The following is a 22,278-nucleotide window of genomic DNA, read 5'->3' on the forward strand; positions in this document are numbered from 1 at the left end:
GTCTATAATTAGATTGCATTATTTAAAATGTGTACTTACACTATATGATCTAAAGGTCAAACTTTATAATAAATATCTATTAACTGTGTAGTTACACAATAACAACTCAAGTAATAACAGTGTAACTACTGGTGAAGTACATATTGTTACAGATTAATTATGCGTAACACATGCGTATCAGTGTCAGACACAGTTAGACATAAACAGAACATTTTGTACATTTTCGCACAATAACATTTATATGAATATTTACTATTCAAAAATAATCACAGCCCAAATAATTACTACCAAGGTCTGGAAATAATTACTACCAAGATCTGTTGAAATAAAAATGTATGTACAACCTATTCCACACAGTCTGACATGTGTAATTACTCTACTCTTTAGGTGTTGATGTTGATACTCATGTGTACTTACACACAATCACATACATGCAAATGTAATACATCTGTAACAGAGTGTATTTCACCACTAGTTACACTGGTATTCCATGGATTGTTGATGTCTAACTACACAGTTATTAGAGATATGATTATAAAGTGGGACCGGCTGAACGATTGGGACGCCTTATAAAATCAGTATATAAAACACCTTATAAAAAATCCATATCGTGATAATAGGGCTATTCTGTCTTAAAATAGTCTATTATTTACTGCGAAGCTTTAGGTGTATTTATTGTAAAATTGTTTTAGTTTGCAGTTTATATGCATGCACTAAATTTTCTGCAATATTTTTTGCTGCATTATATTGTCTATATTGTTTATTTTGCCACGTTATGATTATTCTGTTATACTCTTATACTATATTCCTGAAATGAATTAATTATTTTTCTGTTTTCTCATTATCGCATAAGTACCCTAAAATATCGTGATATTATTTTAGAGCCATATCGCCCACCCCTAGCGACAAGAGCGTTGGTGACATCAGGATGTTGGATGATAACTCATCCCAAAAATATTGGATGAGGCACCTATTTTATTGGCAGTACATCACTACAGGGACTAGACAAGCTGTGTCTTAGTACAGTTGTGTATGTGTATGCAGTGGGTGGATCTTAAAGGAGCTAAATGCATTCTTTAAAAGTGGTACAGTATTTAAGTGATTATTTAGGGGGCTGTGGCAGATATGTTACAAAATTACCATTCTTTACACAATTCTTACATTATTTCCTTAAGCTTAAATCAGTAATACAGCAGGCAATCACCAGAATTACAGAGTTTAAATCTGTGGTCGTTCTGTAATTTGTTATTGCATAGTGTCGTTTCTTGACCCCACAAGTATTCTCACCATCCTTGTTACTTGCACAGAGTTTATGCTGGCAGAGTTCCACAAGTGTGTGATGCTGCGTTCTGCCTGACCTGAACCTGAACCCTCTTCCCATTGACTCAGCTTCTGACCCCAACACTCAGCAATGAATAATAATGAATAATAACAAGAACTCATGTGTTTAACTTTAACTTTAACAGCTCATACTTCAGTTAACATTATCTGTTTTGTGAATTAGCAAGACTAGTCCACATTACTTTTGCATATTTATAGCCTTCATTTAATAAAGATTGGCCCTTACGCAGATGTACCTAATCAGGCCTGAGTGTCATGTTGCTGTAGTCAAAGTTATTCAAAGGACAGGGGCATTAGAATCTGCAATGGGCACACACTTGGGATTCCAGTCAGTAGCCTTCTGGTTTATGACAGCTTAACCCACATTTATTTATGTAGACTAGTAGAGAAGGCAGAGATTGTGTCTTAGTATTCTAATATTAGTAAAGAAATTGAATAGACATTTAAAGGGGTAAAAGGGAATCCAGTTGAGAGAATGTTTGGTTTCTGGAATATTGATAATACACTCCTTACATTCCATGATAAATAAGAACAGCAGTACAAAAATGTTCCACATATTTATACTCATATTTATACATATTTAAACTTTCTAAAGCATATCAAGGATGTCATCAGTGCTTAATGAACACTCTCGATGTTGGACAGTAATTGATTAAATGACAAAATGCCTTAGAAGAAGGGAGTGTGTTCATTTACATTGCTGCAGTGGATCAGTGTAAATGCAGCAAAACTCCTGATTCAAGTGTTTCAGATTTCCTTAAAGAATCAGTGGGATTCTGGTTAACCGATTCACATCATTTGTAATATACAATTTTAGGGCAGGCTCCCGAGAAGAAATTCAAGTTTATGTTGACCCATACTTGTTTATTTGCTGTTTTATTTTAGCCTCTCATTTTTTCCCCCATTCCTATTCATTCACGTTCATTTCCACACATGTCCAAGCCATAGAGTTTCTGCATCCTGACAGCCACAAACTTCCTGAGTTATACCAGCTCACGCTCCTTTTTTAAAAATAATTTGTCCCATTCACTCCCAATTATTTTTTGTATGTTTTTGTTTTATGTCAGCCCCCCAAGCTGTAATCTACAACTATACTGATCCTTACTAATCTGTTTGTTGTTTTTCCATCCCTTGTTCATTTTACTTTCCTTCAGGAAATGAACTTCTCTAGTTATGTAGCACCGTAAATTTATATCATATTATTGGTATAATACAAGTACAAATAGTAACCTCCTAATACATATCCAAAAGGTCTTTCTGTTTTTTTTTTCATTCTCATTAGCTGTTTTAGCAGCAGGGTTGTAGAGGATAATGTATTTGAATCCCAGTTTCCACATTTGAAGATACCGCCGCTGTGATGCCACCCTATTTAAGGATGACAATGAAGATGCAGATAAAGAAGTACCGCTCTCCTACCCCAACCCCCCTTCCTGCTCTCAGTCGGTACTCTTTTGTGTTCAGCAATGCAGATTAAATGATATTAGTACAGGAACAAAGTGCTGTACACCCTTATGAAATTATGTGATCAGACAGTGTAAAGTGTGAGGCTCTTTGATGCTATCATTTCTTTGTGACTCATTGCCGTGGTGATTGGCTGTTACTGCAGGTGTTGAGTGTTAGATGAAAGATTAAAAGTGGCATGATGAGCAACTTGTTTCACTTCTCTAAAGCTTTTCCTTTTCTCTCTGTCTAAAATCATCCTGTAAGAATTAAAATGATAACCCTCAAACAGACAGCTGGTACTGAAATCATACATTGGGGCTGTTGCTGAGGGCTTTTCTTATTGCAGCCTAGTGATGCCTTCTAGCAGTGTTTGGGAATCAGCATGTGGCCAGATGTATAAAAGATAAACACACATTTTAGTTTTAAATGCAAAGATTTTATATATAAAGAGAATAAATTGAGTTTTTGTTTGTTTTTTGTCTTGGAACAGAAAGCTCCATTTCCTCAGTCAGGATCTACACTACAACCAGGCGTGCCAGGTAAGACATCCTTAATAAAGCAGTCATCTGGGTTCTACAATTATATGACAAATTGTTTTAGCAAGACATACATTGGCATTAAAGTGTTTGGGCACCCCTCATCAACATTCTTTACTGTGAATATGTTAATAATCTCTAATATTTTTAATCATATAAAGTTTACAGTCTTTATTTATATAAAAGGCCAAGTGATGCAATTTTCAGGGCTTTATAAATACTCATGTCATGCCCCAACAATCTGCACCTATAGACTCCTCTAAGCAGCTGCCTAACTACTAGAGAGGCAAAATCTCTAGCAATGTGTTTGATTACAAAAAGATTATCATGAGAATTTAGCAGATTCTAGTCTACTGTGCAGAAATATTTATGACCTTCATAAAAGATTTAGCAGAAGATTGTCTTTTCTGTGTTCTGACCACAAACGTTAGCATCAGAAGTTTTTAAAGGAACATCTAAATGAGCCTGGATTATAAAAAGCTAATTAGAGTTCAGTATTAGCATTTTTGGACTACAGGAAGTGCTTTCCTGTGGCTATTGCTAACAGGGAGATCAACCAACTGTTGATTTCAAGGGTTCACATACTTTTTTCAAATGTCTGGGTTATTTATTTTTTTTTCCACATATAAAAGCAACAGATATGTAGACATTTTTGTGTGCTTCTCTCAGAATATTAGATGTTATCTTGGCAGGTAAAAAATCAGCCAGTATCAACACAGATGCCATGGAGAGTCCCACTAAACAGCATGAAACAGAGTCTTCTGCACCTTCCAGCATGCAGGACCTGCCACGTGAAAGTTCAGAGACTAATCAAACACTGCAGGAGAGAAGCCCTGAGAGTTATATGGACAGCCTGAATGACCTTCTGGTGCACTATAGCCCAGGAAAATCTGACACGGTGTCAGTCAAACCAAGCCTTCTGTTATCTCATCAGCCGGGGCATTATTGTCCCCCGGGGAATGATAACCAGAGATCAGTCAGAACCAGCCAATATGAGCGAATGTTAGCATTAGCTCTGGCATCACCCACATCTCCTGCATCCACCATCAGTCACACCACTCCTTCCCACCGTGCCTCTCACTCATCAATCTATGAGAACTGCCTGCAATGTAGGAAAGGACAGGGTGGCTGCATGCTGCCCAAGGCCACGCCTCCAGAAAATAGAAGCAGCTTGATCCAGCCAGAAACTTCAGAACAGCCAGAAACCAGCATCAGTAATAAGGAAGCCACAGAAGAAGGTAAGAGATCAGCCACAAGCTTCCGGATAAACTGGACATCTTCCTTCCTTTACTCAAGCAGAGAGTTAAATAGTGAAGGACCCAACCTGTTCTCCTTTTTCCTGCTTCAAAGACTTTTCCTCAACCTTTCCTTCTGTTTCCCTCCAACATTAATAATGAAAAGACTTTTTTCTCTCTCTCCATGCGTGCCCTGTTTCCTTCCTGTCCTGTTCCTGTGTCCTCTTCCTGCTGTGCCCCCTCTCTTCTCTCTCTGAGCTCTATCGATTGTTAGTGTGTTTTTTTATCGCTCATGCTGTTTTGAAGGTGTGGGTGAACGAGATAATCAGACTTAAAAGAGAATATGGGAAACAGGATGATGTCACCATAGTCATTATTTCAGGACTGTGCCCTGGAGTCTCCGACTGTAAAGCCATTACGGGGTTTAGGGGCTGAGAGAGATTGCACTGTTTTGGTGTCCCTCCATCTCCCTGATGTGTAGTAATGCATTTAATATCTACTCTCAGATGGAGATGATGCACCTATGGGTGTGTGCTTGTGAGTGCAAGTTGGTGTGTGTGTGTGTGAGTATGTGTTTGTGGGGGTATGTGGCAAGCTCAGTTTTGAGTAATGGCACCACTTAGGCTAAAACATTTGGGCAATCCAGAAAGCTCTGCCATCTGAAGCACCAACCCACAGATTCACAGCCAAATGTTCCAGCTCTCTTCCGGCACTAGGCTTAGCTGAATCTTTCCACAGATCTCAAGCCTTGGATCAGGGGTTGCATGTATTAAACTGAACAGAGCCAGCGTGCTAATCTTGGATAAGTGTTTGCTTTTCACATTCTCATGAAAAAGTCGAAATATGGAGAGCGAGAAGCTGATCATGACACTTGATCGTGGAACCACTAGATAGATAAGGTCTATCGGTGGGTCAATAGCCAACACTGATAGACCTGTGCTTCCTCCGCCTACAGATGCTCTCTTTCATAGCAGCTGTTACAAGCTTCATGGAAGTTTGGCAAAGGTCCCATGCAGCCTAATGCGAAATTAAAGTGATACTTGTTTCAAGCATTAGTCAAGCATAAGCGTACATAAAAAGTACTGTACCAGATCTTTCCTATCCCAGTGTGCACTTTCACTCACATGAAAAAAAAGAAATATCATTTGGAGTGATAGCCCACTTAAAAGTTAGGGCCAAAAACATTTTGCGCTACAGTTTTTTTTTTTTTTTAGCGTGAACGGGATTTTTGCCAGTGTTATATAAGAGATGCCCAGCATAGCACACATAGCTACAGAAGAACATATTTATGGGTAGAGCATGCGTAGTTCAGTTCATGTGCGGGTTAAACATGTTTGTTTTAACTTGTGTGTATAACATGGATTTCTCTATTCAAGTGTAGATAGAGAATTGTCCATGTGAGGATAGAGCATCACTATCCCTGTTTGTGTGTGGATAGACAATGTGTAGCTCTATAAATGTATAGCTAGCTCTACTCATGTGTGGGTAGAGTGTGGGAAGCTCTGTTGATGTGTGGGTAAATAATTGGTGGCTCTGTTCATGTGTGGACAGACGATGGGTAGCTCTATTAATGTATGACTAGCTCTATTCATGTGTGGGTAGAGTGTGGGTAGCTCTATTCATCTGGATGTAAATAATTTGTTGCTCTGTGTATGTGTGGAAAGAAGATTGGTAGCTCTATTAATGTATAGGTAGCTCTAATAATGTGGAGGTAAATAATTGGTCGCTCTGTTTATGTGTGGATAGACGATGGTAGCTCTATAAATGTATGGCTAGCTCTATTCATGTGCGCATAAAGAATTGATCACTCTGGTTATGTGTGGATAGAGCTATGGTTGCTCTATTTATTTGTTGGTAGATCTCTATGTGCGGGTAGATCTCTATTCTTGTGCAGGTGCAATATGGCTAGCTCCCTTCATGTATGGTTAGCTCTATTTATGTGTGGATAAAGAATTGGTCACTCTGGTTATGTGTGCATAGAGCTTAGGTAGCTCTTTTAATGTGTGGGTAGATCTATATTCTTGTGTAGGTAGAATATGGCTAGCTCTATTTATGTATGGCTAGCTCTATTCGTGTGTAGGGAAAGTGTGTGTAGCTCTAACATTAAAAATAAGGTAATAATTAGAATAATAAACTTTTACTCTAAACTAAAACTTTATTTGTCTCTTGTCATTTGTTTGTGTGCATATTTAACGTCAATCAGACCTTTCTTGTTTCTGTGCAGATAAGAAGCAGAGAAGTCATGGGGAGAGAGGGCGGATGGATCCCTCTTATGAGATCATGGAAGGCCGAGCAACAGACAGAAGCTCTGAGGTAATGCTCCCGTAAAACCCTGTAATACACACCCTCATTCAGTTAGTGCCATTGATTCAGATGTTGTTCTCCACATAGTGAGACACAATAAAATTCAATAACCTACAATGGATTTCCTGTCCATTTTCTCTCTGCTGTTTTGAGTTTTTGCACATTTTAAAAACCTTGATAAAAACCTTTTATGATAGATTTTACTCTTAAGTGGAAGAGTTACAATTTGCAAAAAAAGAGGAATTGAAAAGGTTTTTTTTAGATATGTCATCTGCTGGTGTTGATCCACTGTGTTTTATCAAGTTTTCCCAGAAACTCTTACAGCACTTCATGCTTCCCTCTGCTGACAACTTTTATGAAAATGAGATTTCATTTTCGAGCAGGACTTGGCACACTGCCCAGTAAGCAGTAATCATCAACAATAAAAGAAGTAAACGCTTACAATAGATCACTCTGTGTGGAATACATCTATATAATATATAGAGTTGCACATTTTGAACTAAATCACTGAAATAAAGTATTTTAGAAATGGAATGAAAGTTGGCCCGCTGTTAAGCAGGATTTTATAATGTGAGATTCAAAGTTTGAATGCTAGGTGTCAGAAACAGGCCAAAGAGTCGGAGAGAGTGCGCATTTCTAGTGCAGAAAAACAGGCAAAGGAGTCTAAAAGCGGAGAGAGTGCGCATTTCTAGCGCAGAAAAACGAGCCAAAGAGTCTAAAAGCGGAGAGAGTGTGCATTTCTAGCGCAGAAAAACGGGGCAAAAGAGTCTAAAAGCGCAGAGGGTGCGCATTTCTAGTGCAGAAAAACGGGGCAAAAGAGTCTAAAAGTGCAGAGGGTGCGCATTTCTAGTGCAGAAAAACGGGGCAAAAGAGTCTAAAAGCGGAGAGAGTGCGCATTTCTAGCGCAGAAAAACTGTGCAAAAGAGTCTAAAAGCGGAGAGGGTGCGCATTTCTAGCACAGAAAAACGGGCCAAAGAGTCTAAAAGTTGCCGTAATTAAGGAGTTTTATATTAAGAGACACCATGAAATTAAATATCAATTTGAAAAATCTTAGTTCACACAATGCTGTCAAAGATAAAGTAAAAGTCAAGTAAAATGGTCTGCAAGTGACATAATCAGAAAAAAAGTATTATTTATTGGTATATTTCATTATTTGTTTTATTACAGAGTCTGTGGCCTGTGACTTCAAATATATTTCTCCTTCTGGCCCCCAACAACAAAAAGTTTTGGACACCCCTGCACTAGTATATACTCCTTACATATACTCATTTTTATCAATATGTTCTCAGCCCATTTATTAATACTCTTTAATCACCTTGTAAATAGACAATTAAACTGACCGTAGAATCCAAACGGTACGTCTATTTTAAGATACAGCAGTTTGTTACCTACCTACGAGTAATAAGACAAGAACATCATGACTACTCAGTCTTGTTATCCTGACATTCAAGCTGCTGTCTTATTCATCAAACACCAAGTGAAATAAAGGGTCTGGCACTTCAGACAGGATGTGTGAGAGAGAAAGAAAGAGAGAGAGAGAGATATGTTTGTCCTCTCCTAAATGTCTAAGCTAGTTAAAGCTTGTGCTGAGCCCAGTGTTTTGAGCAGAGTGTGTTGTGTAAGAGATTGGACAGAGATTTTCTCACCCTCCTACAAGACAGAGTCATAAAGAAAGAAGCCTCTCATACCAATACATTTCTCTCTCTCTCTCTCTCTTTGTTTCATTCTCTTTTTTTTTTTTTGGTAAACACCCTCCCTGTAACAGGCTCAATGAACACGCACCGTAAACCTCTTATTACATTAGAAACCTGTGGTTTAGCTTGTGCCTGTGCAGACAGGTTACATATTAACTGTGGAGTGGTGTTTCCTAATGGCCCTGTGTGGGTGTGTATCAGCGTGGACCCGAGTAGCTCCCTCTGTTAATTTAATTACAGTTCAGCATTTCACTCACACTCCATCTTTCATCTACTGCTATTATGCACTTCACACTTTGATGCCCCGTCTGTCCCTCCCTCACTTCCTCCGTGCCTCTTATCTCGATAAATTATGCAAATTTGGGATGGATCATCGTGGAATATTTTGGGCACCAATAATTAACAGTTAGTTGTTTGATGTTGTTGATAATGATAGTAGTATTTATGTGTAATATACAGCTCTGGAAAAAAAAACTAAATTAAGAGACCACTTTAGTTTTTGAATCAGTTTCTAGGTTTATGTTTGAGTAAAATAAACATTGTTGTTTTATTTTATAAACTACGGACCACATTTCGCCCAAATTCCATGTAAAAATATTCTCATTCAGAGCATTTTGCAGAAAATGAGAAATTGTTGAAATAACAAAAAAGTTACAGAGCTTTCAGACCTTAAATAATGTAAAAAAAAATCTTATTCAAAAAGTTTTTTTGTTGAATTTTTGTTGAAAATCCCCCTGGTTTTTAATCAGTTTTCATGCATTTTGGCATTTTCTCATCCACCAGTCTTACACACTGCTTTTGGATAATTTTATGCCTTTACTCCTGCTGCAAAAATTCAAGCAGTTCAGCTTGGTTTAATGGCTTGTGATCACCCATCTTCCTCTTGATTATATTTCAGAAGTATTTAATAAGGTAAAATCAAAGAAATTCATCATTTTTAAGTGGTCTCTTATTTTTTTCCAGAGCTGTATATGTATACACATACAATATCAGCCATAGCATTTACACCATCTTTTTTGATTAATACTTACTGTCTAATTAATCGGGCTACGTTCTGGTGTGCATTTAATTTTTAACCATTGTGCATTTCCACCGAAATAAATAGGTTAGAACAAACAGGTTTGTTTCCAGCTGAAACCGAAGAATATTTTTTTTAGGTAGGAGGGTCACAGTGTTTAAAAACTCCAGCAGCACTGCTGTGTCTGATCCACTCGTACAAGCACAAGACAATAAGACTAACACACCCCCAGCCTGTTAGTGTCACTGCAGTAATTACCTGCTCTGTGGTGGTCCTGTGGGGTCCTGACCATTGAAGAACTACAAAAGGTTCTTTAAATGACACCATAGAATAAACATTTTGGCCACAATCTACAAAAATGTTTGTGATAAAAATGTGTGAGCACTAATAACCAAAGCACTTATATTTTTAAAAGTATTTTTAAAGTGCCTTCATCATATAATAGTAATATCTCTAAAGATATTTTAGCACCATCTGAAATACCAGTTTGCAGTATTTAGGCTGATATTTAATAAAATTGAACCCTGATTATGGTGGATTATTAAAAGGTGTGCTTTAAATAAACACCCTCTACTCATTCAGTCAGCAGAGCAGAATACAGGTGAAAATGTATGCAGCACACAGTATTCTGTTCTATGCAAAGGTCATATGCATCTCCCTTTCAGGTGGAGGAGAAGAGCCGATATGAGCTAATGGGAAGCTGCGGGCAGCAGAGGAGCCCTCAGGAAACTGAAGGTGAGCGACCACTTTTCCTCTGTGTCAGTAGAAAGGAGACTCACTTAACATGTAAATATGGTTTCTTGTCTGACTGATAAGTCTCTCTGTGATTTATTATACCTGAGCACCACAGCTCCTTTCATATGTATCCATATATCAGCACTTATATACCGCCAACAGTACAATATTTAAAGAAAAATGCTTGGGGAAGCTTGGAAAATCTGGGAAAACCATTTTACATTTCTGAAAGCATATGAAAAAGTATTAACAAAAAAAAGTCAGTAAGCCACAAAGATTGCACATTTTAGCATATGCTCTAAACTCTACAGAAAGTCTTCATTATGTGATTAAATAAGATGTTTTTTTTTTTACTTGTAAGCTAAACTCATTAATATCAGTCAAGCCATAAAAAGAGACCTGTAGGTGCTGCCCACTCCCCTAGTGCGCCATAAGTCTGCACCCACATAGCACCTCCTGTCACACCAGAGAATCATCTCTGTCACTCAAAAAAAAAAAAAAAGAGAGAGAATAGACCAGACAAAGTATTTTGCACTGGCAATACTTAACTATGCTGTCGTCAAGACACGACAAGAAAAAACAAGTGGGATTAGTTGAGCTAACAAGAGAGGGCTAATATAATTTTAACATCAGAATTATGTATTATTTTGTGAGTGTTAAACACTGTCCAGCGAGGACTGGTAAGAGGGTGTCAGATGGATGTGACATTCCATTTCCATGCCACACATTTGTGTAAGCATTTACCGTCAATCCACAGTGTGCTGGGAATATGTCATAGAAGACATTACCACCCACTGTGGACAGCGCAGTGGATGGTAAGGATCGTGAAACTTTTGCCTACTGTTGTGTTACGCTTTAATGATGTGTGCAGCCAATTTGATATATAATGTACTAGAGTTTAGTTTCCGCATGTATGACCTGTTCCAATTATTTACTACAGTGAATGGCTTAGTATAGATGAGTCATGGTCATGGTGAAAGCCACATAACATTTCTGCTTCTCTCTTTATCAGTTCTTCTGTCTGCCTTTCAACCTTTATTATAGTTAACATTTGTTTTTATTAATACACTGTATTAATTAGTAAACAAATTAGTACACTGTATAAAAGAGGAGCATTGAGCCATGGAGCAATGGAACTGTGTTCTCTGGAACAATGGTCCTCTATCCAATGCTTTTGGGGGGCACTTTGGCAATTGGGGATGAGGTGGGGTGGTGATCATCCAATATCCTGACTTTACTAACAGTATTGTTGCTGAATGCAATCAAATCCAAACATTAGTGCTCCAGAATATAGTGGAAAGCTTTTCCTGAACAGTAGAGACAATAGAGCTGGGATATGACAGTATTTTATTCTATTGTAGTGAGTTTTTCTTATTTTTTTATACTTGTTTGAGAACTTTGTTGTTACTGTCAGTTCATAAAGGATACTGGTACTGCAGATTTTGAATAAAATAATTCTAACAGTATTAGTGTTGTGTAATTTCAGTAGCAGTTTTTAACAATCTGTTGCTACTGATGTTTTTTTTTCTGCATGTCAAAGTATCAGGATAAATATGTGTTGTGAAAATATTCGATATTTTTACCATAACATTTTTACCTTTTTACCATAAACTCTATTTAGTACCCTGTATTTAGTGAAAAACATTAAATACGATGGTGTCCTGATATTTTTGTCTATATAATGTTGTGGCATGCTAAATTTAGAAGTGTTGGTGGCAGTCCTTTAATTGAAAATATTATGTGGAAGACTTTTGATATGACTGAATGGGATAATCGTACAGCAGTCAGCCTTGAGCTGTTGTTTATAAGCCATTAAAGCAAAGCCACTGAGCCACTGTCCATGGCAGCAAGCTTAATCTAGGTAGCATTTCCCGTTCTGTTCGAATTTAATTTCATTTCGAAACACAAAGACTTTGATAAGTGGTTTTAATTTGTTAGGTTTCCATGACTGTCCACCTTTTATAAGGTTTCCACAGTCCTTAAAAGCAGTGTGTCTTAAAAGCTTATTGGAAATGAGCAGCATTTTTCTGGAAACACCAGTAGTGAAATATGACACTAGTTGTTTCTCAGTTTGTGCAAAACAATACATACAGTATTAAATTCATTAAATATTTGTAATTTGGAGATTTTAGAGATCTCTTTAGCACGTAACTGCAGGGTGTGTTTGTGTTTGCAGGAGTATTTGTGTTCCCACCTGAGGGCTCTGGGGTGATAGACAGGCCGAAAGGAGACACAGTGACATATGTGAATATTCCCGTCAGCCCAACATCTAAAAAGCAGCTGCACTACATGGAGCTGGAGCTGCAGGAGCATGGCACCACCATCAGGGGTAAGCAATAATGATGACTCACCTCTCAACAGGAGATTTTTGGTACTGACACGCTTATTAAAGAGGAGAACACTGATTGCCAACAGAGCTGCTGGTATTTTTAGTCTTTAGGTTGGAAATAATAATCAGTTGCATGTATTTACATAAATTATGAACCTCTGATTTTTAAAACATATTGAAATAGACTTTTCCTTATGTGAACTCTGCCTAACACAGATATGTAACAACTAACAGTTTGTTTCATCTGTGTGGTGTAAATCCTGCAAAATGATTAAAAGTACCATTGAATGCATTTATTGAGTATTTTTAGTATTTTTATCAAGTATTTGTGGTAGAATGAGGAACTGCAACTCTGAAACTCACATAATTTGGATATATGGATCTGAATTAACAGTGGATGGCATATTTGGTCTGGAAATTGGTTGACACTAATTCCTAGCTTATCTATCACTACGCAGAGTTGCTGTCCTTATAGCGGGTTTAGCAAGCTGAAGAAATAAGGCTTACAAAAAAAATTAATTAGTAATTAAATTATAAACAGTTTAGGTTCAGCTTGTTTTGAACAGTTAATGCAACCTCTTATATTTGTAATAAGAGGTTGCATGCTGACTTTGAAATACCCTTGTATAAATACTGATACAGGAAAAGCCTCTGGTTCTCATAGGAACTTATATTCTCACAACTAGCAGGAGTCTCGTGGTGATGAGCTGCTCTCCAGTATCAACAACATTGTATTGTTCTTAAGCTGTCAATGAGTTTTACTGTTTGGGCATAGCTTTTGAAAGGAGGGCTTTCTCTAGTGGGTGGGGTTGGGTATGTAAATGTAGTAAGTGAAGATTGACTGTCACAAAAACTGTTTTAGGGTTTTTGTAATTGACACAATTCTCATTTATGTTTTTGATTAAGACAGCAGTGTTTGATGTTTAATATTTAAGATTTATATGAAAAAACTCCACACATGTAAAATATTGTTTACATCGTATTTGTTTTAATGAAAATTAGTGGAAAATTTAAAAATGCAAGTAAACATTTTTATTAATTAATTTAATCCATCATTTACTTTCAAACCCACTGTATATTGGCTGGTCTCTAAGCCATTTTTCAGTTGTTGACATGTTTTTTTAAGGGGATTCGTTTTTACTTAGCTAATGGCGTGTCCATCTGATACATGCTGAATCAGCATCACAGAAGCCTCAATAGAGATGTTAACAGAGCTCTCTGCTGATAATACACAGTCAGCGCTTAATGATTGTTCACATTAAGTGATGTATTGCCGAGAGCTCTGACATTTCTTAAACAGATGTGATACATATGATACATGTTTCCATTACTTTGGTCTTACTGGCTTATTTAACATATTCATGCAAAGAGGGGGTTACATTGATGCAGAAAACAAAGGCAAATGTTCTGGAAACTCAAGAAATTCACTGCAGTTTCATTACAGAAGTTATAAACAGCTTATCCCTCAGGTATGAGCTACCAATCAAGTTGTCTCTCAAAATCAGCATCACATTGTCATATGTGGGTGTTGTTCATGTTTTTTCATTTGGATGAGTGCTCATCCTGGATTCATTAATAATAAAATGCATAACCAGTGTCATGCATAACAATGAGTGATAACGCTGAGTCAGAACAATGTTAAGTAGTGCTCACAAAACACAAAAGGCTTAAGGGAAAGCTTAGGGAAGCCTCAAAGGACCTCTTACTATAAGAGTGATTACTTAGCAAAAGAACTGGTCAAAAGTTTGGAAGGGTTTGAAATGAGTGTTTTAAGCTATGAAGATTATTTTTAAGTACACTGGGACAAAACATTAATTTTGCCATATTATGTTTTTTTTATGGTGTCAATATATCAATTTTGTCTCTAAGACTTACTAAAGTTACTGCTTCATTACTCTATGTAGTGGCACTAATCAAATTAATAGGGTAAACCTGCAGTGAAGAATATTATTTGTTAAATTCTGAGAACAATAAATGCATAATTCCTGGTATTTTCTTATTTAGAAGTATGTTATCCTCCTTAGTAAACAGATGGCATGAAGAACAGTTTACAACTGTCGTGGGGAGCGTTTTTGTGATGATATCGTATTGTGAGATTGTGAAATCATGAGAGAACAGTATGTAAATTGATCGTTCATCAAGCAACAGTGTCACATGTGTGCTGGAAATATGCCATAGAAGGCATTACGAAACAGTGGAGAAAAAGTATTCTAAATAAGCATAAACATAAGCATATGCTTATGTACTGAGGTGGCTAAGTAATATTACAGGATTACAGGATTAATATAAGGCATAATTTCCGATAGTTCTCACAAGTATTGTCCTGGTCGTTCTCTTAAATTACATAAAGCTGTAGCTGGCGTGCCGAGCCCAAAGAAGCAACAGTAGAGACTCTTTTGTCTCTTACATGCCCTACTTAAAAGCCTTTTTTAAAGTAAAATTCTACATAATGTTGCTTTAATGACTATGTATATAAGCTTCCTTTACTTATTAGCTGCATTAGCCTTATTTCTCCAGCACAAAACTAACAAAGCAAACTTAAAATACCAAACTTTTGTCTGCCTGATCTAATAGTTTTGTATTCATGGAAAAACTGAGAACAGCCTATCTCTTTCAGGTGTTTAAAGTTTAATCAGTGCAGAAAAATTGCGCCATGTTGTGCAAGTGTCCCCCTCTCATACTCAAAAGCATCACTGGAATCCACTTATCTGTAATCGTATTCCCCCCATTTGTTGCCTTGACTACGCGTCTAGGGTTTCATGGTACTTGCAGCTTGCCAGCAGCTGTAGTGGAACAGAGGGGTGAGGAACGTCGCTGAAACAGCTCCTCTGCGTCACACAGGCAGTGATTGCTAGCTGATGTGAGGAAGGTTAAATCGTAGCTCAGTGATGAGCATTCATTCATTCATTCAGTCAGTTGTGCATTCACCATTCAATCATATCAGCTGAACTCACTGCTCTAGCCACACTTACATAGGGGAAAGGGGGGATATAAATAAATTGTAACAACAAGCTGAGATGTGGAGTCACTTAGTGGCTGGCCCAGAGAGCCTCCAACCTGCAATGCAGAGTCAGACATTGGCTGGCCCAGGCAGCCTCTAACCTACAATGTAGAGTCACTCATTGTCTGGTCAACAAATGGTAAAAACTAGCAGCACTTGTTGACTGGAGAATTTCTGATTTATTAGCAATACAAGAATAACCAACATGTTTCGGCACTCAGGCCTTCATCAGGGTTAAAAGACAAAAGTTAATAACATTCCAGCTTTTAAAACACACATGATTACAAAACAACCAATGAGAGCACTCCCAATACTAAAGGTCACAATGCCAGCCAATAAGAGGCTGGCAGCTCAATTCCACAGAGGAACCATTTCCACCCAAAACTTCTTAAAAGTCCTTCTGAAATTCACAAACACAGTTAGTCATCCATTTGTCAACCTACAAATGTAGAGTCGCTCAGTGGCTGGCCCAGGGAGCCTCCAACCTACAATGTAGAGTCAGTTATTGGCTGGCCCAGGCAGCCTCTAACCTACAATGTAGAGTCACTCAGTGGCTGGCCCAGGAAACCTCCAAATCTAATATTGACTCATTTAGTTCCAAGAGCCTTTAACCTATAATGTAGAGTCACTCAGTGGCTGGCCCAAAGAACCCCAAGCCCAAAATAAAATAATTTAGTGGCTGATACACAGTGTCTAAGGTCTGATGATACAAATACTAAAGATCATACAGATTCAAAAAAATGCCAAAGTAAAGATATTTCACATTTGCACACTAATATTAACACAATTCTTGTTAATAACAACTGTATTTGTGTTGGGTCTTCTCTCTGCAGGAAAAGGCTCTACAAAATACGCTCAGATTGACATCACAGCAACAGAGACAGCTCACAGAGTGGGAACCCAGCATGCCCTGGGGCGTGAGGAAGGACTTCAGAGATTAGAACAGTGGAGAAGAGGAGGTGCACCACAATAATGTCATCATTCTTCGCCATTATAATAATTACCCCAGCACTCTTCACCACAGTGACAGTGATGACATCGCTCAGAGACAGCGAGTACAAAAAAAAAAGAGGAGGCTGTTGGAAAAATCTCTCCTCTCAGAAGTCGGGCTGCTCTGGTCAACAGGATCTTTCCTCCTTCTCCTGCTTTGGACTACACTACAAGCCTGCGTTTACCGATCCACTGCATCCAGAAGCATGGGCCACATTTGGCTGTTCATCTCAGGACCGGCCTGTGAGCTCCTCACAGAGCCAAAGCTGACCACAGTTAGAGGGAAATTAACATTAGTGAGAATGGAGGTAGTGTGTAACTGTAAGTGGCTTCCCCCCACCCTCCCACCCCTGCAGAAGGTCTGCTTTCATCAGCGGGGATAGTGTAGTAGTGCGAGTGCGCTAATGTGTGGTTTATTGTGTGGGTGGGTGAGTGTGAGTGTGATAATATGAGTGTCAGAACTGTGGACACAGACTGTGTGAACATGGCTGATTATAGCTGAGTCACCCCACACTCTGTGCCCTGCAGCATCTCCTTAATGTCGCTCCCACAACTCCACTTCGCTGCCTTAATCAAATACACACACACACTCGCACGCACGCACACACACATACGCCACTCACCCTTAATCAGATACATAAAGAAACGCACACACGGAAACTCTTCTTCCTTAATCAAATACTACATGCTTCACACACCACATCAAAGCTGCAAACACATGGCTCAATTAGGCGGCATCAGCCCCAATAACGATCACCCACTGGGCAAAACTGCGTAGACCTCGGAGCATAGGTCAGAGCTGTTGCAGCTTACAAACGACAGTGCTTTGTGATTTTTTTTTTACAAAAGTATATATTTGTAAGTGTATTTTTTTAAACATTGGGTGAAGATTTGGTTTTTATATTTGGTTTATGTATGTCTGTTACAATGAACAGTTAATTAAGTAGAAGATAATTTGATCTCTATATGGCAAAATGTAGGAGTATCTCCAGAGACTTGAGCTTTTAGAGAAATACTTTTACAAAGATCTTAAATCTTAACTCGATTGTTAGGGCTATAGTTTAATTTATGATTATTAGGGGAGCTTTGTACAGTTAATGACTCCTTAAACAGTGTACCAACAATCATGCAGCAATGGACTTCAAAGCAACCACGGTACTCTGAACATAAAATAACTGATGCCCACAGAAGAAGTCTGTAAAAGGAAATAAACTGTTTTGTGTAGGAATGCTCAAAATATTTGGCAACCTAAAATATTTGGTTTCTGTGTTCAACCGGATCTGTACAGAATGCTGCCAGGCCCTTTTCTATTTTCTTTCTTTCTTTTTTTTTATCCCATTTTCTCCCAAATTTACACATCGACATCACCCTTTGGAGTGATGTGGGGAGAGAGCACTATCCACCCACCCAGAGAGAGAGCAAGGCCAATTGTTCTCTCTCAGGACTCCGGTAGCTGATGGCAAGCTACATGAACAGGATTCGAACCAGCCATCTCCTGATCATATATATATATATATATATATATATATATATACTTTTTTATGTGGATAAAAAACATATTGACACTGTATTTCTAGGTGATCATAACCAGATTTAAAATATTAGGTATTTATATACCTTAGAGGTGGCATTTAAATTTTTTGGAGGCATTATAAAGATGTGTGTGTTCTACTGCTTTGATTGGAGTTTTTTTTTCTATAGTTTGTGTATTTGTGTATAAGTAAACAAATAATTGTGTATTTATTCTAAGCCGTTGAGTAGATGTATTTTTACTCCAGTAAAGATGTGGTGTTTTTATGTTATTGCTTGTGTCCTTTAGGCCAGTACAGCTTTTGCTCTATCATCCAGAGTGGAATTCATAGCCAGTGTCAAATTGCACAGGGAGCTCCAAGATGCTTTGATACATAAGGGGCCCAGTTCGTGCTTGGAATATGCCATGCCATACCTGGAAGGACTCAGATCCTCTGCCTGATACGGTGGATTTATGCCAGGGTTTGAACATGCACATGAAAGGTACTGTAACTCGGCCCAGTTTTGATTTATGCACTACGAGCCACCTCAAACCAGTCAGAATTGTTATGTCAATGTCAATGCCGTGTTTTTATGGCAATGCAAGCAGGAGAATGTCTTAGTTTCTTTAATTTTTTCTCTTTTTTAGTGTATTTTTATGTATTTCATATCAATCCTGTTAAATCATTGTGAAAGTCTCTGTTGGCTTTTCCTTGTGTGTTTATGGTTGCTTTCCAGACTTCTGCCTATATATGAGTTGAGTGGGCTAGCGCTGGCTGCGTTTGTGAAGACTCCTCCCAGAGATAATAAGTTAAACAGTTCGTTATAATTAGCCTCAGATACAGATAATAACAGTTATAAAAATGAAGGCGCTGCAGCACGCTACATCGGTTATGAGTCAGAGCACACCTACAAGCCTAGTGCACTGTGTATGGGTATTCCATTATTGACATTATGAATGCATGATGTCCTTTGTCTCGTATCATTTTGCTCTGAATAAGGACTCGTTTGCTGTTGTTTTTAAACAGGTCACAGTTAATATATAGGAATGAACAAGATGTATTCACAGTCCTAAAAGCAAAGTAATGAATTCTTATATGAACCAGATTGACATAAAAAACTGAACAAAGGTTCAGGCTTCAGGTTTTTTAACTTTATGGACTTTATTTAAAAGAGTGTAAAAAATTAAGTTTAGTTTTAAGTTCAAGTTTAGGGGTTGATTAAGGTTATCAAATTATATTACATATTTTTAGAGTTAAAGGAACTTTAATAAGTTTGATAAGTCGATTCTAATAACTACATAACCATGCTGGTGATGTATCAAAGAATAATGCATAGAGTTGGACAACATGACAATATTATATCATGATAGCTTATCATATCAAAAAATAAGCATATTAAGGATATTATCAGTGCTTGGCCCAACTCTACATTTAATTACAGAGAGTATATTTTAATTAAAGAGCACTGTAATCAGTATTTGACTTCAATGTATATCTATCTATCTATCTATCCATCTTTGCCCCTTAAATAATATCATAATATTTTTGTATTTTTGTGATAACTACATTCTTGATAATAAGTAAAAATGTTAACTTTAAGAATATATTGTATTACTTTAACAAAATATTTAATTCTTTGATATCTTAATCTACTTTGCATGACCAGCATGTCGAGACACTCTAGTAGTATCCGATTCCAAATCCAATTTGTTACTTGGAAAAATCAGATTTTTTTTGTATGTTCAGAGTCTAGATATTCTAAAGAAGCTTGATGATGATAAGCTAGTTCTCTTATGTCTTTTAAATATATTTTTGTGAAAATATATTTTGATATGTACAAACCCAAATAATAAAAGAGAAAGCACTGTCTTGTTGAAAAAAAAATTTAAACACACCCCATACCATAACAGACCCTGGCTTTTGAAATGGTAGTTGATAATAATCTTGATAGGCCTTCAGTCCTGGTCACATGGCATCAATGTAAGAGAGCTGGACTGCTGATTTGTCTGACCATGATACACATTATTACTGTGTTAAAATAAGGCTAAAATATGGCCTCAGTTCTGAAGAGTAATGTTAGTTGTAAGTGGCATTTGTGAATATAACTCCTGGCAGGCTGCTTGACTATTTTGCCCAGTAATCCCTTTAACTGTGGTTCTGTCACCTATTGTTGAATGATCTTTCTTGATACAGTGCTGTCAATGGGATCAGAGATCACATGTTAGACTTAGACTAGGCTTAGCTTAGACTTGCACCCTTCCCCTTTATTTTTGTGTAATGATATTATGCACTGTATATGGAGAAATCATCTTTGGAATGTGTTGCTTGTCTGAAATACAGAAATGGATGTATATTAACAAATGAAATTAAGTTCACCAGACAAAACAATGAAATGTCTTGGTTCAGACTGTCTGCAACAAATGTAGGCAGATTTCTTGGAGAGGAAGATAAGCTGCAGTTTTGCCGACTTCTCCGTCCACAGACCTTTGGGAATCGGTCCCCTGTTCCGCCTGTCCCGAAGGATGTGTTTAGTGAGGAGCCGTTCAGGATGTGGAGCTGGTTGTTTAGGGCAATCTCCAGGCCTCTCATTACTGTGACACGGCTGGCATTTGTACTCTGATTGTTTCTCACGCACATGCCCGAGGGAGTTAGGGTCACCATGGCAACCTGGGGTCAGTGGCAATGATGTCAGATACCAGAGCAACTCTGAAACTTCAGAGGGCTGCTGATCTGTCTTTAGCTGTCATGTGTTGACGCACCCGGTCCCGCCTGACACTGGACAGTGCTTCATCAGCAGCCCGGTGCATGTATCTTCGTTCATTCAGCAGGTCCTGCATCCACTCGAAAGGATAGTACTTGGCAACACTCAGTTTAAGTGGCTACTTAACTGCTTCATAAAACATTTATGATGCACTCATAAGTCACTCGTACCTCATTGATATTTCTGAATTCTTGTGCAGACAGCTGTATGTGCAGTATAGACTTAGTCTTATAAATGTCAGCAGTATTTATGAGCATGTTATGTTACGTACCTAGGTTTTATGAAGCCTTTGAGTAGGGTCTGTAAAATCAAGGGTTTCTGCATAATAGATACAGCAAGGAACAGATGGTAAGTTCATTGTTTTGTGTCTAGTCCAACAAATAAACATGTTGAATGGTTTTTACTTGATTAACATGTGTGCGTTAAATCAATATATTTTATTCAGTGAAAATTTAGTACACATTTTAATCAATAAAGTCATTCTTTAGTGTAAGCTGAATCATTTCTTTACTTTTGCTTGTTTTTACCCAAAGTAGGATTTTTAAATTATTATTTAACCCTTGTGTGGTGTTCCCGTTTTCATTTTTCATCAAATGATACAAAAAATATATTTTTTCTAACTCAAACTCATTGGCATTGGCTCATTTTTTTGTGAAAAACATATATCAAAACACATTTTCCACACACACACATTTATATTACATACAGTATGTTTGGCCAAGGGCTAATAAACATTGCTTCATTTGTAAATTTGAAACTAAACAAATTTTATACTCATATCTTGAGTTTAATTTATTTTCTTTTACATTTTATTAAAAAACTAATAAAAAAAAGAGTAGCACTTTTTAAAAGAAATGTAACATAAGAAAGGTAAAGGGCAAATATTAACCATGTAAGCTGTTTATATTGCTTGCAATTTAGGTAAAGCAAGCATGTGTAAAACATTTTTAATGTAAAATTGCTTAATTTTGCTGAATTAAATACAAATAACAAAGTAAACGAGTAACAAAAATATGAACACCACAAAAGGGTTAAATGGTAGACCGGTGTTAATACTTACACTGACCTGCTTTAAGTTAGAGTATCGCAGTATAGTAGGTAATTGATCCTGAATTTTATCTCAGTGGATGGCTTAAAAAATCATTCACACGTGTATAAGTTGTGAGGTTTTATCTTGTGAGAGAAGTTCAACATTGGCCATCATGCTAATGGAGTGAGGCAGTGAGTGTGGTAATAATTAAGAAGGCCCGACTGAACCGAGTTGTCCGTATAAACAGACAAGATACTCAACAGCACAATTCACATCCACTTTCAATGCAGGAGCCCCCACATGTATATTAAAGCAGAACTTCCTGTGGAACGTCCTGCTTCCCTGAGACA

General features: G+C 37.5%; 1 protein-coding gene across 3 annotated transcripts in view; it reads left to right on the forward strand.

Moving 5' to 3' along the window:
* The window catches only part of dok7a (docking protein 7a), a 31,424-nt gene extending 12,591 nt beyond the window's left edge, over positions 1–18,833 (forward strand). The window contains exons 8-13 of one of the 3 annotated variants that reach the window (XM_049472523.1): positions 3,275–3,323; positions 4,013–4,558; positions 6,780–6,868; positions 10,237–10,306; positions 12,483–12,635; positions 15,389–16,431. In XM_049472523.1, the coding sequence (XP_049328480.1) occupies positions 3,275–3,323; positions 4,013–4,558; positions 6,780–6,868; positions 10,237–10,306; positions 12,483–12,635; positions 15,389–15,453 (972 nt within the window). In that variant the 3' untranslated portion in view covers positions 15,454–16,431. Of the gene's footprint in view, positions 1–3,274; positions 3,324–4,012; positions 4,559–6,779; positions 6,869–10,236; positions 10,307–12,482; positions 12,636–15,388; positions 16,432–16,469 lie in introns of those variants that run through there. The other 2 variants (XM_015606429.3, XM_007230148.3) reach the window with 2 other exon arrangements.
* The last annotated feature ends 3,445 nt before the right edge of the window (positions 18,834–22,278 follow it).

This window comes from Astyanax mexicanus, chromosome 25 (genome assembly GCF_023375975.1).
Source record: "Astyanax mexicanus isolate ESR-SI-001 chromosome 25, AstMex3_surface, whole genome shotgun sequence".
Taxonomy (NCBI): Eukaryota; Metazoa; Chordata; class Actinopteri; order Characiformes; family Acestrorhamphidae; genus Astyanax; species Astyanax mexicanus.